Source organism: Trachemys scripta, chromosome 7, assembly GCF_013100865.1.
Source record: "Trachemys scripta elegans isolate TJP31775 chromosome 7, CAS_Tse_1.0, whole genome shotgun sequence".
In the NCBI taxonomy this organism is placed as follows: Eukaryota; Metazoa; Chordata; order Testudines; family Emydidae; genus Trachemys; species Trachemys scripta.
The window spans coordinates 48,742,769-48,760,685 of record NC_048304.1 but is presented as its reverse complement, the minus strand read 5'-3'; the positions used below and the strand labels follow the sequence as shown (position 1 = coordinate 48,760,685).

Below are 17,917 nucleotides of genomic sequence, written 5' to 3'. Positions count from 1 at the left end.
AGCTGAGGCAACAAGAGACCCGTGATGACCCACAACCCAGCCAGGAGCCACTCTACCTTTAGGGTTCTCCTGAGCAGGCTACACAGGGATGGAGACCTTCACCAGCTCCAATCCAGCCAACTGGCTGTGATGATTCATTGTTGCTATGGCCCCTGGAGGGCCCAGTCAGCGTCACTGTATTAGGCCACATTGTGCTGGGGTGTACAGACAGAGGAAAAGATGGGCCCTGCCCCACAGGGTTCCCATTGTCACCACCTAATGGCTGCATGGCAGCCCCGGGCATGTGCCCCAGAGCCAGAGGTACTTATATAGTGCTCATCAGGATTGTTGGAGCACCCCACAAGGGATTTTACACTCACACCCCAAGGAGGTAGGGAAAGATTCCCATTTTACAGATGGGAAAACGGAGGCACGGGGAGTCTGTGGTTGAGCCAGGAACTGAGCCCAGGCCTCCCAAGTCCCAGTCCAGTGCCCTAAGCACTAGATCACCCTCCCTGCTGTTCTACAGATGGATTAACAGCCCCTCAGACACTATTCACCAGCACAACACTCACTGCTGTTTAAAAGGTTGTCCCCTCAGGGTGGGGCTCAGACAGGATTTCCTTTGCATTGGATTTCATCCTGAGAACTTTTCCACATGCTCAGAGAGGGACAATGGTGGGTCGGGGGGGGGGAGAATTGGGGTCTGTAATGGGGGTGGGTGGGGAGTGATGAGCAAAGGGACAATAGTGGGTCTGTGGAGGAGGGGAATTGGGGTTGATAATGAGGGTGGGGTGACAGGGAAGATTCTGACTGACTCAGCACCTGGGGCGGGGTGTGTGGGCAGTAGGGGATCCAGACCCACTGGGCGTCCAGACAGAGGGGCCAGGTGCTTGTCTACAGTGTTGGTAGGTGTCAGAACAGCCACCCCAGCACATGGTATGGAGTTAATTGGCAATGCGCCCACCCAGCTGTGCAAATGAGCCTCACCACCCTTCCCGCACTGTCCCTGCCCCTGGGAAGGCCTTAGCTGGGAGGCCCCAGCTGCTGGGAGCGGAGCCACAATCTCAGGATGAAATTGGAGCTGGCTCCTCCACCAGGGTCACAACAAGATTTATGAAGCTCTCTCTGGATGCCAGCTGAGCCCACGTGCACACTGCTGTGCACGGGAGGGGAAGGAACGTCCCAGCAGCTGAGCAGCACCCATGCCCTGGGCTGGGGACAGATAGAAAGGGGAGGAGCTTGATGAACTCCAGCCCCAGCCTCTCCCAGTAGGGGGCACTGTGGGGAGGGGGGCAGGGGGCACTGACTGTGGGGGAGCTCCCAGCTGCTTCTGCCCTGTTGCCCCCAACATGGGTGCATTTTGCAGCCTGCAGACCTAGGTCAGAATCCCAACTGCTCTCCTACCACGTTGGTGTCTTTCTCCACAGTCTGTTCATTAGCCTCGTCCGGGTCACTGTCCTGGTACCGGGGGCCGCTGCAGTCTAGCCGGATCAGGGCACGGCACCGATAGTGGCAGGTGAACTTGCAGTCTGGGGGAGGGGAGAGGAAAGAGGAGACAGCGTTAGGTGGATGGGAACCAGCCTGGGGGAGAATCCAGCAGCCTGCTGGAAGGAGCAGCAGCCCCCCGGGTCCAGCGCCTGCCAGAACCCCAGGGCTAGGACGGGACAGTCTGATGCCAGTGAACATCCTGATCAGCTGCGTGATGGGTCAGTATTTCTTATCCGAGCTCCCTGTCTCCCCGCTTACATCCCCAGGTCCCAGTGAGAGTCCTGCTGCATGGGAACTCGGAGCGGAGCTGTATGACAAACCTAACCTTGGATCACCCTCACCCCTTGTTAGACCAGGAGGGAGTTGTTGGCTCCCCATCTCAGCCAGTGCTGGTGGCCAGTGTGAGGTCCTCAGAAGCATAGAGGCCCCACTCTGGGCTGAATCCCGACTATCCGGGCCTGCGCTTTGGGATTTCAGGAGAGAATGGAATAAAGGAGCCGGGGTCCCATGAGATCCCCACCAGAAATTGATCAGCAAGCGCATGGGCCTCCTTCAGCCACTTGGAGGGACCCCACCTTTCCAGTCATCCCAGCTCTGCTGCCTGCCCCCAAGATCCACCAGGGAAGGGAGGGAAGGATGGTGGGACCGGGCTCTGGGGACACTCACTCACACGGGTTGTCTGGCCCGTACCACGCCACGCACACCCCTGCGGAGCTGGGGTCTGCCAAGGAAGTGGCATAGGAGGATGAGGAGACATGAGCCAGGGGCTCAGCCTGGGAAGCAGCTGTGCAGGTGGAGGGGAAAGGACCAGGCGTTACAGGCGACGCCAATCCCAGGTGGAGCCAGGCACAGCCTCAGCAGCCAGGGAGAGGGACAGAGGGGGATGGCACCTTTGATGGGTTCCTGTTCTGCCCTCTTCACTGTGGTGGTGGTGGAGCACCTTCAGTGGCACACCCAGCATCTGCCACTGGCCAGGGAAACAGACCCCAGGGGATGCTCCGGCCCCGGCTTAAGAGAAGGCTGGGCTGAACAGGAGCTAATGGGGCTGCTGCCCCTCTGATTCTCTGTCCCTGTGATTAACACACCGTGCAGCTCTGTGGCACCCGGACGCTACCCTGCCAGCCCCAGGACCTCTGATGGACCCAGCAAAGCCCCCTGTACCCAGCCACGAGGCCTCCACTCAGACATCCTCCATGGGGTGAAGGAGAGAGCAATCCCCCACAACACGCACACACTTCAAAGGGACTGAGACAAAGAGCCTCTGTCCCAGCAGCATCACCTTTCCCCAGAGCCACGCTGCCACCCGCCAGCACAAAGAGCCGATTAACGGGCACCCGGCTGCCTCTAGAACCATTCACCTGGATGGGCTGCAGCCAGACATGGCTCCTTCAGTGCAGATGGGCTTGTGCAGGAGGAATGCTCCAATGGCAGTCACATGGTGCCACGACGCAGCCTAAGAGATTCCCCCCTCACTTGCCCTGTGTGCCCCCACCCCTGATCTCTGTAGGGATGCCCTCTTCCCCACACCCTATCTCACAGGGGTCTCCTCTCCCCCATAGGAAAGACCTTTCCCTGTTAGAACAAATTCTCCATTTCTTTCCCCTTGTTCTGTGTTACTGGCCTCAGTCCCATCACCTTTGAGGTCTGCTTGTGACATTGCAACCTGTGATGTCACAAAACAGAAGATTCAGCTTGGTAGCAGGAATCGGTAAAATACTCTGGAAAGAAAAATAGTTTGGGGTTTCCCTCCCCTCCCCCAGATCTCCTGAGCAACAAAGACTGAGGCAAAGACTAGGGAATCTTGGTATAAACATAATTTAAAAAAAAAAAAAAAAGAGAAACAACATGGTCCTCATTTCATTCCAGGCCATTTTGTGGCCCAAACACATCACTTTTCTGGCCTTTCCACATCAGAAGATGAATTTCAAAATGTTCCTTTTCTTAAACCAAAAGAATAACTGGTTGAATGAGAATATGGTTTCATAGGCCAAATATATGGCTTATATATAATCACGATAGGTGTTGACAATGGGTTCAGGCAACTCAAGGGCCTCTAGGGTGACCAGATGTCCTGATTTTATAGGGACAGTCCTGATATTTAGGGCTGTGTCTTATATAGGTGCCTATTACCTCCCACCCCCGTCCTGATTTTTCACACTTCCTGTCTGGTCACCCAAAGGGCCTTCCCGCGCAATTGGGACATCAGAACAATCCCAGTGTCTATATCCAACACAAGAGCTTCCTTCCACCGAGAGAGAAGCCAAACTTCCATTTTGCTGAGACACTTGAATGCCTAGTCAGCTTCTAACTAGCCCACTGAGTCCCATGCTGCCCTGTTCCCTGCCTGCAGCCAGCCGGCTCTTTAGGAAGCAAACCCATGGTGATTTCCAACCCAGACTTTCCAACCACTGGCCCTTCGAGCTGCAGGAGAAAGAGCTTTGGGGAGCAGGATTTAGCTGCAGAAGCAGAACCATCACACTTAGTTCTCCATGGAAAGTTCCTCCCAAGTTTTCCATGGATTCTCAGCTGTTCTTTTAGAAGGGAACTATGACTTTTAATAGGGCTCTGGCGCCCTCTAGTGGTTATCGCTGCAGCACAGCAGGACAACGATTCTTTGACACCAGTGTCACTCCACTGGAGTTACTCGAGTCACACCAGTAAGGAAGCAGAGGCTCAGATCCATAGATTTTACAGTGCCGCAGTCCACTTATCTTAGACACCCGCTGCTAATAAAGGCCATGTTCGGAGGCAGGGGTGGCTGGGATGGGCGTCGCTTAGAACTAGGCCTGCCAGAATTAAATTGTTACTTTTTTATCATTTTGATGGAGAATCTCGAGATTTATTTTTAACTATTTTTTAGATTTTTATCCATTTCAATTTTCACAGTTGCTGGAAATGAGGAGAGAGGGGGGGAGACAATTGTGTACTGAGAACAGACGCTGAGATTCCAAAAGGTAATGCTTTATAACCGCTAAACACAACACTGACAACATCACCTGTCAAAATGCACAAAGTAACTGCCCTTCAATCAAACTAACGAGTTCTCAAGCAGCGTTTTCCTTACATCGTGAATTGGTACATTTGGATTATTACTGACTGAAATATTTGTGTTTGTAATGAAATTGACATTTATCAACACTGACAAAAATCAGATCCTGCCAAGCCTGCTCACAACCGGGCACCATGTCTAACCGGCTCTGCAGCTGCCCCTCATTGAACTGTGGTCTCATTAGATCTCACATATAAGCCTGGTGAGTGCTTGCATGGAACTGACCCAGGGGATGCAGAAAGTGGGATTGATAACTCAGTAGGGGGTGCTTTCCCCGGCAGTCACTGCCCCAGGGCGCTAGGGGGTGCTGTGCTGCAGGAAGTACTGTGGGTGCTCAGTAGGGGACGCTCTCCCTCTGAATCATTGCCAATCCCAATGTCCCAGTGTGATAGTAGGGCACAGTGTGCTTTGGGAAGTGCTGTTGGTGGGTCAGTAGGGGGCGTCCGCCTCTCTGATTTAGTATTGACCTCGGTGCAGTACTGACCTCTTGTGGCCAGTCACAGTCCCTTGGCATTTATAGAAGTGCTAAGTATTATTATTATTCTTTTCACACGAATCGTTGCATGTTAATACCAAGTTTGGGCCAAAGTGCAACATTGGTCATTAAATTCTGCTGACCTGGCCTCCCCCTGCAGTTTCAGTTGGACAGTTTTGCTTCCTGTCCCAGGGTTGCTGTGTGTGTTAAACAGCTGCTGTGTTCCACCCCAGTGGCAGCTGCATTCAGCAGGGTGGGAGTCAAAGAGTTTATCTGTAACTGATGCAACACTTTGGCATGACAGATGCTCTCAGTGATAGATTAATTACAATCAGAAGAGCTTTGCCACACTGGCCTTTGTGCTGTTCAGTTAGAGCCTTGGCTGCCTGTCCCTCTGGGGAAGCAGCTCTCCTGACACTAGAGCAGCCACGGATGGGATAGGGAGAAGCAGACTGCCTCAGGGGAGATGCTGAAAGTGTTCCCATGTCCCATCCTCGGGGGGGGGGGGGTCAGAGGTGCAGAGCACAGAGCTCAGCGTGGGGTGACAGCTGCAAGCAAAGCAGATTGTGGGAGCGGCGTCGCTGACCCAAAGCGACCCAGAAAAGCAAGAAGGGAAAGGAAGACTCAGCTCAGCTGTCTCTGGCCCAGCATCAGGGCCAGGCAGATCTCCCCATCCCCTCAGGCAGGGTCACACAAGCAAAGGTTTCAACTTCCTCCTTCTTCCCAGGAAAATTCCACCCCCTGCACTTTTTCCAGGGTTAAAAACAAACCAAAGGCTCTGGCTTCTCCTTTGGTCCAGAAAGGATCATGGCAAATCTCAGGACTGATCTACACAGGGAAAAATCAACCACAATAGCCACTGAAGAATAGCCTCTTCCACTGGGGAGTTGGGCACCACAGGGAGCCAGCTGGCCTGGGATCCTGCAAGCCCAGGATGCCCAGCCCTGGGATAACCCACATGGCAGGGCTGCTGTAGAGCCACAGAGCCTGGAGGCCTGTCTCAGGACTTCCATGCTTTCTGTGGCAGAGCCAGGTGTCAAGTCCTGGCTAGAGCTGAGGCTCCCAGTGCTTTCAAGCTCCCAGCTCTAGGGTAGGGAGCCTGGAAACTTGTCACGACAGGGCTGCCCCAGAGCCCCGGCCCTCAGAAACCTTGGGGGCTCCAGCTCTAGGGCTGCCAGGGACCCCAGCAGCCCACTGGCCACCTGCCTGGGATTTGCTGGCAGCAAATGGAGACCCAGATGCCCCTGGGGAAATGGAGGCAGAGGTGGAAAAGAAATGACACTAAATTGCAAGCAAAGCAGGTTGGCAGCTGGGGCGTGTCAATCTGTCGGGGTGGGTGGGGTCTCCCTGTCCTTCAGCATGGGACACTTCTGCCTCCAATTATTTCCATCTCTAAAATATTTTGTTCTGCCCTATACATTTCTCCCTGCTCAACAGGGGCAGGATGGGCGTTCCTGAGCACGGGCCCAAATCAGTTGACTGGTACTGTCTCTAAGGGTGCCAGTTACCACCACTCCATTGCCCCACATTACGGCCCTCACAGGGATCCGTGCACTGACCACTGGGCTGTCAGGTCTGTGCCCCATGCCCTGATCCTTCAGGAGCCCCGCCCGCCTCCATGCCTATCATCTTCAGCAATAACGTCACAGAGCCTGCCAGCATGGCTCCCCATTTGTCACTCTCAGTGCCCGTTGCCAGGCCCAGCCTCAGTGCCCAGCCACTCCAGAGACACTCCTTGCCTCTGCCAACTCTCCCAACCCATATAAACACCCCGGTGCCATTCTGCACCCCTCCAGCCAGCCTGAGCCAGGCCTGCTGCCTCCCCTGCTCCCCAGGAATGGGCCCCACCAGCCCCTGCCTCTTCTAGCAGGAGGAGGAATTTGGGAGCTAGCAAATGGTTCCATTCCCTCCCTATCCAAGGCTGGGTGAGTCAGCCCTGCCTCAGTGTTACCGTCCCCCAAGAGAGATCTCCCTACTCCACAGCCGCACATCACTGAAATGCAGCTGCCTCTGAGGCAGAACGCAGCAGCTATTCGACACCACACAGCGATGCCACCCAAGCCTTTGGATGGAAACGGAGGAGACTGAAGAGGGATTCGGGGGAGGCAGATTGTGACATCCCCCAAGGAGGGACCTGGCTAAGCCCTTAAGGTTAATATCCCCAGTCTTGCAGACAGTGCCCCACCATCTTTAATGCCCGCAAACAGGCAGGGCATCAGGTTCTGGCAGCAGAGCTCTACCCCCTGGCCTAGAGGGAAGGGCGCCCCCTTCTTGCAGCACCTTGGGTTCCCCAAGAGTACCTCTCATCCAGCCCAGCTCTGCCTGGCTTTCAGGATCAGAAGAGATCCCAGCTTGACATACTATGGCTGGAGGAGAGCCTTGGTCTATCTGTGCCACTGGGGCCTTGCACCCACGCCTGCCTAGTGCCAGCACAGCATGGCAAACAGATCGAGGTAGAGAGTCAGTTAACCCCAGGGCTTCCTCCCGCATGCACGCTTCCTGTGATTGGCAGGCGAACGAGCCCTCTGATTCTTACTGACAGCTGCACCTGGCTGGCAAGGGATGCAGCATAGGGGTTCCTGACCTGCTGTGCATCTGCTGGGAGCTCCAGACCCCACAGTGCCAGGGACTGGGGTTTAAACACCTTCGAAAAGAGCTTTCACTATCTCCTCATCCACACCGATGCTGAATCCTGGGGCCCTCTAGCTACAGGGGCTGGCTGTGGTTCTCTCCCCACTGTGCTGAGTGCTGGTCAGAAGAAGGCAACTGGAGATCAGCATAGGGAACCATCTCCTCTTCCCCACAGTGCCCCCCCCCCACACACACATTCACAGGGCTCCCCAGGGGAAGACTGGGAACTCCTGGGGGTTGGGTAAAGCACCACTGTGAGATGGTGTCCCAAGGCAGCTTTCACACCATGTAGGCAGACCCCAGTGCCATGTGTGTGTGGGCATTCCACATATCCACGGCATCACCATTCTCACAGGCCCTGGGCTGTCTCTAAGTCCTGGGGGCTCTGAAGTCTTCACATTGCTAATTTCCTCTGTGCACCATTGTGAAATCACCAGCAGGGGGAGCCTGTTGGCTTGATAGGGTGACTTGGCCAGGTCGCCAGGCCTGGGTGCGATAACACTACAGAATGACCCATAGCAGAAAGCATTGCTCGGCAGAACCGAGAGTTCGCTGTGCGTGACAATCCCAAATTTCATCAGCCTGGAAATGATCCTACTATGGGGCCAGGACCTGCAGCAGGACCTGGCCGCAGCTTCAGACATGAGCTAACACTGGTCCCACTGTGGAATCTGCACATTGTGCTTAGCCCAGAGCAGGCCAGGAGCTGGTGAGCTGGATTGGGGGAGGCAGCAAAGTGCTGGCCTCTGGGGGGACTGGACTGAGTCAATAATCTCCCTGTTCTGTTCATTCCCTCTGAAGCACTTGGAACTGGCCACTGCCAAAGGCAGGATACTGGGCTAGATGAACCATTGGGCTGACCCAGTATGGCTGTTCTTATAGGTTTGAAGAGCTGAGCCCTGAGTTCATCCCAGGCTGAGAGAGGTCTGGAGAGGGGAGAGTATCCCAGAACTGGGCTGCTCACACCAGCTCACAGGCCCTCCACATGGCCCGCCGCATGTGGCCTGGCAGCAACATGGATATGAGATGATGCATGGCCTGGCACTGATTATTTGTGTAGCGGAGCCATGCACTGGGCACTATGCTGTCCCTGGCTGGAGAATGGGAGACAAAGGGTCCCACCATCCTGGCAACCAAAGAGGAGAGCCAGGGAGAGAACAGAGGAGGAAAGGGAGTCTCCTGCCCTCTCTCAGACCACAAGGGGACCCCTGGGTGGGTTGGGGCAGGAGGCCTGTGCCCTGAGCCACTGCCTGAACTCTGGGAAGGAGGAAGCTATAGACCCCTAGTTCCTGCCCCTCACTTCTTCTCCTGGCTCCTGCTCTGCAGGCTTTGGCAGGGGAACTGGAGGGCAGCCTGAGTAGCTGAGGGACCATGGCTGCCTGCAATCTCCACCAGAAGGGGCAGGGCTCTCCGCCCCCAGATGCCTCTGGCTTGTCTGCAGGGAAAGGTGCCAGGCTGAGAGTTTATAGCCTGGGCAGGGCAAATGCCCCCGCCAAAAGCCCACCCCCCATCAATGGGCCTCAGAGCAGTACGGGGCCAGGGTTCCCTCTGCTGGGTTACCAAGAAGGGGCCAACAACCCAGCGTCGGCCAGTCCCGCTGCCTGCGCCCCCCTGCAGGAGAGCCCCGCTGCCCCGAGCCCCCCGCCCCGGTACTCACGGGCGCACTGCAGGCTCTTCCGGGGGCCTCCCCAGACGAAATCTCCACACAAGTCGCACCAGGTCTGCTGGCCGCGGGTGCAGGGCCGGAAGGCGTGGCCCTCGCCCAGCTGGCCCGTCAGCCGGGGGTCGCTCTGCCCGCCCAGCAGGCGGATCTGCCGCACGCGGCTCAGGAGCTCGGGCACCTTGCCGGGCGTGATGCGTAGGGCGTTGGTGCGCTCCAGGCGCACGGGGCGCTCCGGGGTGCCCCGGGACTCGCGGGTCAGGTCGATCCGCTTCTCTAGCTCTAGGTTCTTCAGCTCGATCATCTCCTGGGCTGTGGCCATGGCCCCGGCGGGGGAGTCCAGGGCAGAGCCCCTCCGGCGATGGCACTGGGGTGGGGGAAGCCTCAGCGCGAAGCCCGGCCTCCGGCCCTCCCTTCCTCGCTCTGTCTGCCTCGCTCCCCTTTTCAGACAGCCCGGCTCTTTCCTCCCCGCCCCCTGGGTTTGAACGAGGCGCAAACTCCGCACAGACACTGGCTGGGATCAAAGCGAAGGTCCCGCTGGCTCCTGGCTCTCCTCGGCCGGTGCGCATTGCCCCAGCATCGCTCAGCGGGGCCGCTTTGTGCTGGGGGGTCCCGGATTCTCCTCCTCGTTCATCTTGCTCCGTCATACAGGCGGAAACACCCGCGCCCCCACCCCACAGCGGCTGGGTCTGCGAGCGCAGCGGCCCCGGCTGTGCGCCCTGGGCTCCTGGAATTGCTGCCAGCGCCTCGGAGCGCCCGAGGAAGGAAGGACCGGGCGGGAGCGCGGGGCAGATTCACGCTGAAACCTTGTGGGCCGTGGGGAAAACTCTCCAGGCAAAGTGTGGGGGGGAGAGAGACTTGCTGAGCGGAGAGCGCAGAAAATAATACCGCGGGCAGCAGGAAAAGTGGTGCCCGGCTGCCCTGGTATCCCAGCGAGCCCCCGAGGCTGCAGTGGCAGGATCGGGCCCCCCGGCCCGGCTGGAGGTTCATTTCCTGCAGTTCCTAGAGCGATGCCCGCAGGCCTGCGCCCGGCGTCCGCAGTGGGGAAGGGGCGAGAGCGGGCGGGGACCCCTGAGAGAGAAACCCCGGGCTGCTTGGGGCCTTTCGGAAAGCTGGCTGAGGGGAGTGGGCTGCGCGCTGACTCTTAACCCTTTGTGGGGCAGGGTCCCTGCCGCCGGCCTGGGTCAGCCCCACAGAGGTAGTGTCCATGGGTACAGCAGAGGGGTCGGGGCAGGTCTGGTGATTCCTGGTTGGGGGTGAGGGAGACTGGGTCAGTGGTTAGAGCAGGGCAGTAGGCGTCAGGGCTGGTGGGGTCTGTTACCATCTCTGTGCAGGAAAGGCTAGTGGTAGCGCGGGGGTGGGGACTGGAAATCAGAACTCCTGTGCTGTTCCCAGGTGTGCGTGATCTAGAGGTTAGAGAAGGGGACTGGAAGTGTGGAGTCCTGGGTTCTGCTCCCAGCTCTGAGGGAGTGGGGTCTAGTGGGTCGAGCAGGGAGCTGGAGACTCCTGGGTTCTTCTCCCGGCTCTGACACTAACCTAATGGGCAATCTGGTGCAAGTCATTTAACCGCTCTGTGACTCATTTTCCTCCCCTGTACTAGCCTTTACCTCCTATGGATGGGGTCTAATAACTAATGCAACCTACAGGGTCTAATACAACCCTACAAAATGCCATGCTGAGCAGGGATAAAGGGGGGAGGTATTTCAGCGCCATTTGGGACTAGGGGCTCTATTCCATGGTCCGTGAAACTGACCAGACTTCTCTGAAAAGCATCAAGCATGGACAAAGCCAAGTGACGTGGCAGCACTGGAGCCTCGCTGAAGATTCGTCTCAAAGGCAGAACTGGGTCCCAGAAGTGGCTCCAGGGGAAGTTGTAATGTATAAAGGACAAAGTAACAAGGTTGGGTTGATTGTCTATGGGGGCAGTCGGTTCTGAAGTGAATAGTGTCTACCCCTCAGTGCGGCCTAATGATGAGCACCCTGGACTGGGACACAGTATTCCCAACTCTGCCACTCCATGCCTTAGTTTCCCCATCTGTAAAATGGGGATAAGGATATTGCCCTCCCTTGGACAGGGGAGAGCGATGGCTGACAAGTTCTGTGTATTGTTCTTCCCTTCCTTTAGTGGCTCTTCTCCTTGATCCCTGCTGCTGCTTGGTCTCAGCTACTGGGGGGTTGGTACATCATCTTGCTTTGATGTGTCACACAACCACTCCAATAAAGATCAACCTTATTCAAGAAGAAGTCTCTTTGTTACAAGGGCTGGGCAAGGCTCTGGCAGGCGGTAAGGCAGGAGGGCCACAAATAAAGAAATCTACCCCAGTGCCCTCTTCATAGGGCAAGGGGTGGTGCAGAAATCCACAGAAGGCAGCTAGTGAAAGCAGGGCATCCCATGTGGAGATTCACCTGGTCTCTGTGCCCAGACAGGGACAGAGATGCCAGTTAGTGCAGACATCTCCCCCTCCCCACCCAGTGCTTGTGCCCAGTGAGGGACGGAGATGCCAGTCAGTGGAGACTTCCCCTGGTAGGTGAAGGCACTGCTGCTTCCAGTTTCCACCACTGCAGGGTGAAGGCAGAGGCAGCCCTGGCTAATGGTGCCAGCATTGCCCTTGCATGCCGCTGAGGGGCAGAGCAGCTCGGCAGCCCCCAGGGCAGGGAGCGGAGTTAGAGCCAGACAAAAGTTATGTACAGATGTTTTAGCCTATTCCCAGTAAAGCCCCCAAGCAAGGCAGAGGGCAGCATCCCTCCTGGCTGGGGGAGAGGGGGCAGGGCAAGGGGAGAGAGCAGGATGCCCTCACCCTGCTCTGACCCACTGCCATCTTCCAGAGGGAAATGCCCCTGGCTGGCACAGGAAGCCCATAGCCTGAGCTAGGGAGCCCCTGGCTTTACCAAGTTCAATCCCAGCTTGTGACAGCAGGACCCCCTTCTTCTCCTCACCTGTACTGCAGAGCTAGGGAGTGGCCTTGGCCCTTTACTAGCTACGGTCTCCTGCCCCCTGCACTCCCCAATAGGATGCACTGCTGCAGCCTCCCTCCTCCATACACTCGTGCTGGAAGTTCAAACCATCCACTCCAAGCCAAGAAGCTCCTTGGGAATTCAGCAGCTGGGCTCTCTGTGCCGTCCCTCCCAGGCCACCTGAGGAAGACAGCTGGCCCCAGCCCAAGCAGGGAGCATGCCTCAAAGGGGTGGGGATGATATCCCAGTTTGGACAGGGTACTTCAGACCTGAGAAAAGCTGGAATGAAGCAGGCCACAAAGAGGAATAGGACCAGAGAGGTGACCTATCATCACTGAGGCCCAGCAAAGAGAGGAAACAGCCAAGCTGCATGTGAATAGAGGGAGCTACCTTGGGAGGGGGCCCACCCCTAAAGGGGAGCTGGGCTTAGCCCCACTTTTAGCATGAAAATCAGCAGATTCTCCTGGGAGCCAGCAAGTAGCTCAGCTGTGAGTTAGAGCTGTAGGAGGCTCCAGTCCCCATGTGACCCCGCGCAGGCAGCCTGTGGTGTGTCATCCCACAGAAGGGAACAGAGATGCCCACCTCGACTCCCAAGAAGACAGCCTCTGGAGTGAGTCCTGCAGGGAGTAGACCAGCCCTTGCAGAAGACCCAAGCTCAGGGGGGAAGGGGCATGTTTGACATACAGAACTTGGGTCCTTTTGAGGAAATAAAATGGGACTGGGCTTTGTGGCTGGCACATTCTTTGATGCACGGGCCGGTGCAAGAACCCATCAGCTTACACATAGCTCCTGGCATGATGGGTGGGATGTGGAGGATGTTTCCAGCTGCCCCTTCCTCTTGCCACCGGCCCACTTAAGACAAACATCTTCCAGTGTCAGTGAGCTAGCCTGGAGTCCAGCACGAGCAGATGCATCTCCTTGCCCTCCAGGCGCTCCCAGAACTGATTGGGTGAGGGGTGGGTGATTCATTCAGTCCAGGGCCCTGCTATAGACCAGTTTTTGGGGACAAGGACACTGATCCACTAGGACAGTGCTTCCCCACCTTCCTCACTCTGGCTGATGAGAGGGGGAAGAAGAGGACAGAGAGAAGCGGAGGGAGAATTTGACCCATAAAGTCACTCACTGAACATAAGTAGCTCCAGCTGATCTGGGTGCTGGAATCTAATCCCCATCCCCACACCCTGGTGCTGCTCCAGCTGCTGAGAGGTCAGGCTAGCTGCATCTCACGTCCAGAACTTCTTGTTGCCAGTGGTCACCATGGCATCGCAGTGCAAAAACAACAGTCAGCTGTAAAGACTGTCTGGTTTCAATGGAAAAAAATCAAGCCAGAGAAATGGGTGGACCCAGGCAAACCAGAGGAAAGCGTCCCAGGGGCACTGGTTGTGGGTTCTTGCTGGCACTAAAATAGAAATGAAGAGATCCAAAAATATCCCAGCGAGAGTCTAAAATCGCTCCCAGGAAGAGCCATTTCTGGGGCAAGAGTCCCAGGGAAAAGTTAACGTTTAGGAGGAGTTTAAAAGTCAGCACCGGTTCAGGAAGAACAAGAATAAAAGGCAATTTCCCTCTCTCTCCATGTGTTCTTGGCCTGATATATCCAGGCCTCAGAAAGATTAGTTCCCTGTGACCAGACTTCAAGTTCTACAGTACTAACCTGAGGTATTAAAACCCCCCATGCAGGGCTGACACAGGGGATAAAAGAGTGTTAGCTGCAACACTAAACATTTAAACACATTACTCCAGATTCTAACTCTAGTGTAAATACAGTCAGTCCCTGGGAATCAGTGGTATTCTTTGTCCAGTGTAAATCTGGAGTCACTCCGCTATTACAGTAGGCTGACTCTAGATTTATACTTGTGTAAATGGGATCAGAATTGGCTTGAATGTCTTTTAGACTTGCTCCCTACCTATGACATGGGTTTCAGGCTGTTCTGGCCAGCTTGCATCCCACAGGCAAATCACACCAGCAAAGCCCGTATTTTAGCCATGTTGATCCCTGGTTCTCTCAATAGAGTTTTATGCTGTGTAAATAGGGCCTACTCCAGTAATTCATAGCACTGGAAAAGGGAGAAGCAGTTCCTGCCTTACCCCTCCGCTCAGATCAGCTTGTGTCCTGAAGCATGAGGACTGATAGCCCCAATCATTTATCCTTCTAGCCTAAGGCAGCCATTTAAATACATCACAGGAAACCAGCTCCCTCACCTACCAGTGCAATTCACCAGCTGCTTTCTCATCCTCCTATAAAGGATGCAGCAAGGCCAGCCAAGATGCGATCTGTTTTCTATGGGGCAAACCAGCCCCACTGAGTTCCATTCACAGCTAGGAGGGTGATGCAAAGCATGAATGGCAGCTGGGGCCTGATCCTGAGAGGTATTGAACATCCACCATTCCCAGCCAAGCTGACTTCAAAACACCAGACTTATGGCAGAAAAGGCCAGTGCTCTAACTGGGCACAGTGGGTCCTGTGCTGTTCTTCCACAGCTGGGCTCAGGGGAGAAGAGGGCCTCAGTAGCATCCAGCTACTGTAGGAGAGGCAGGGATAGGTCCCAACTGTGTATCTCTAAGTCATCAGTGAGGAGGCAGCTTTTTAGCAGAGGCCACAGCGATACTGACAGAAACTACCATGCAATGTCCAGCAGAACCAGCTGTGTGCGTTAATCCAAAGCACTGGACTGTCACATGGCAGTGCACAGCTTTCCATTCCAGTGATGGTCAAGGCAGCCCAGTCCACCCCACTCAAAAGGATCGAGCTGATACTGCAGGAACATCCTTCTCCTGTGGCCTGGAGCTCAGCTGCCCCTTCTTTCTTTCCTAGGTGACTTGTTTACAAGAGGATAAACTCTGGTTTGCTGATGTCTGGCTTCCTTAGCAGGAAAGGGTGTGTGAAGAGGCTGATAAAGGGAAGGAATTTATCATACAGCAGCATGTACAAGCCAGGTCCTCAGTTCCCTGCCAGAGAACACCACTCAGCCTTTTGGTGGATGACAAAACACAGGGGGATATCACTATGCATATTTTACCGAAGGGGCAACTGAAGTACAGATAATGGGTGGCCTTGGGCAAGTCACATCTTAAGTCAGTGGCAGAGCTGGGATTAGAACCCAGGACTCTCAACTTCTAAGTTTAATGCCTTATCACTTGAACCTCTCTCTGAAGAAATCAGGGGCACTTCCCCCTAAGTGTCAGCCAGAAGGCGACAGCAGCAGCTCTTCCAGAATCGTTGACTACTTTGCCCTGTGAGCTGTAATACCCTCAGCCTCCCCCCGCACCATGCACTGATTCTGTGCCCTCTGATCTACAAAGGCAGGGAGGGGACCTAAGCATCCTGACTGAAAATATGCCCTAGACCCACAAGTTCAAAGCCCAGCTTGATCAACTCAGCCCTTCATTTTCCGGAGCCACATACACTTAATTTAATGTTTTGTCCATTCACCATGTGATCTTCTGGCCAAACCTTTCAAAACTAAAGCTCTCAGAGGGCCTCAAAGATCACACAGGGCAAAAGATCTGAGTGAAACAGGTAACGTTACAGCTGTGGTTTGCCTAAAGGTTTCCTGTTCCCTTACAGTGCAGAGCTCCACCCCAGCATGGAAAAGGTTCCTCTGTGTGCACTTTTGAAAAGTCAGAAGCATTTCAAACCAGCCTGTTACCTGATTATTTCCTGCTCCACTAACATTCAGTGCCCAGATTGTAAAATCACATCATGGATGAGTCAACAACTTCTGACAGAGAAAGTTTGGCAGCAGCAGTTTTAATCTGCAAGTGCCCTCTTTGTTCAGTGCCCGAACGTCATCATATTTCTGTGCTCTTCCAGTTCAGTCTCTATCACACGTACAGCTAAAAGCAGGAATTTCTAAACCAGATCAATCTCAACTGGTACTTTCTAATTCCCAGTCACACCCTCCGCACAGAAACGGGGGGATCTGTCTATAGCCCTCGTTAGTGTGGTCTCTGAGCATCTCACCATTTTCAGTGTAGTTCTGCTGATCCTTCCTCCAGGATAGGACTGGGGCAAACCCAGGGCCAGTTGAGATGCCAGAAGGGGCCTGAGAGAGGGTTGAAGGAAAAGGAAGATCTGAAGTTTGGGAAACTACAAGGAAAGAGTAAAGAAAATGCTGAATCTAACGTTCACAAAGGAAAAATTGCTCTCTGAAGTCACAGGCTGGCTCCTTCTGTCCGGCTCTTCAGACCAACAAACATTTCTGTCTAAACTAGCGTCTGCCCAAGAGCCACATCCAGACACAGGTGACATGGGCCTCAAACGCCCCCCCAGATCATTTCCAGGAGTTTGACTTTCCAGCCCCACTTCCATTACCTAGTTTTTGCACATACTTGTGGTATTTTCAGTTCACTTCGCTTGTTCCATGATTGCTGACACTTGGGATTTTATCGTGAGTCTCAAGACACTTGGTGATTTTCTTAAAGCCCCAGCTCCCCGAGTCACATGATTAACGGAGCATTTCGGCTCACACTTAAATGAGAAGTACGTTTCTAGCCCTTGTGGTTGTGGAGAAAACCTTGATAATATGGCCACTAAAGGGTGAAAAACCAGAAGACCAGCACTGGTTATTTTTTAAAAGCTTGTTTTTTAAGACAATCTCCTGATTTTGGGGGCCTAACTCACAGTTTTTGAACACTGGGGATTGGTTAGCTTCACTTTTTCTAATGCATCAGATAGAAAGGAGACTGAGCTGAAAGTTCAGGTGAGAACAGCATAGCCTTCAGAAGAGTTCAGAGCCGGATCCAAACTTCACTGCTCTACTTATCATGGGTGGAAGCAAACTCCAGCATCTAACATTTTGAGTGTTCGGATAAGGCTGGCTCCTGATTCGACTAGCTCAGACCCATCTCTAACATCAAACTAATCTAGCAGAAGCAGCCCTCTCCCCTTTTCTGGAGGCATATTTATACAAGCCCATGGCTTCTGGGCAGGATGACCTGGGGGTCAGCAAAAGTTAGAGAGACAGCCAGAGAGGCCACTTTTGCAGCTACACGATGCCATAGGACAGCTCTTGCAGGACCATTTGTTGTAACTGTCCATATGGTCATTAGAGAGACAAGGTGTATGAGCATAAGATTGTTTAGCGTAAGTAGTTAGCACATATTGTAAGGGAACATTCAAGATGAAGTGGTCTGTTAACACCTCGGCAGCCATAGGACTAAAAGAGAGGGTTAGTGGGTTACAGATTGTTGTAACAAACCATCCATCCAGTCTCTGTTCAGTCTATGATTTTTAGTGTCTAGCACAGTAATGAATTTAAGTTCTGCTAGACACTAAAAATCTGGTCCACTTTGCGTTTTGCTGTGAGGCTGGGTGTACCTTTCCCAGACCTGAAGAAGAGCGCTGTGTAACTCAAAAGCTTGTCTCTCTCACCAACAGAAGTGGGTTCAATAAATGATATTACCTCATCCACCTTGTCTCTCTCATACCCTGGGACTAACACAGCTACAACTACGCCTCACATACATTATCATTAACAGGATTGAGCTGGCAGGATTCAGGCTCACTGGAGGCTAAGGCCTTGGCTACACTGGCGCTGTACAGCACTGCAACTTGCTGCGCTCAGGGGTGTGAAAACGTCCCCTCCTCCGAGCGCAGCAAGTGCAGCGCTGTAAAGCGCCAGTGTAATCAGCGCCTGCAGCGCTGCATGCTCGCTCGCAGCACTGCAAGCTACTCCCC

General features: G+C 54.4%; 1 protein-coding gene across 1 annotated transcript in view; it reads right to left on the bottom strand.

The window, feature by feature from the left end:
* Positions 1–10,126, bottom strand: part of RASSF1 (Ras association domain family member 1) — a 29,976-nt gene extending 19,850 nt beyond the window's left edge. Inside the window, exons 1-2 of the mRNA XM_034776931.1 lie at positions 9,283–10,126; positions 1,387–1,511 (exon numbers count right to left, since the gene is read on the bottom strand). Of these exons, the coding sequence (XP_034632822.1) occupies positions 1,387–1,511; positions 9,283–9,607 (450 nt within the window). The 5' untranslated portion in view covers positions 9,608–10,126. The remainder of the gene's footprint in view (positions 1–1,386; positions 1,512–9,282) is intronic.
* Positions 10,127–17,917: the final 7,791 nt, after the last annotated feature.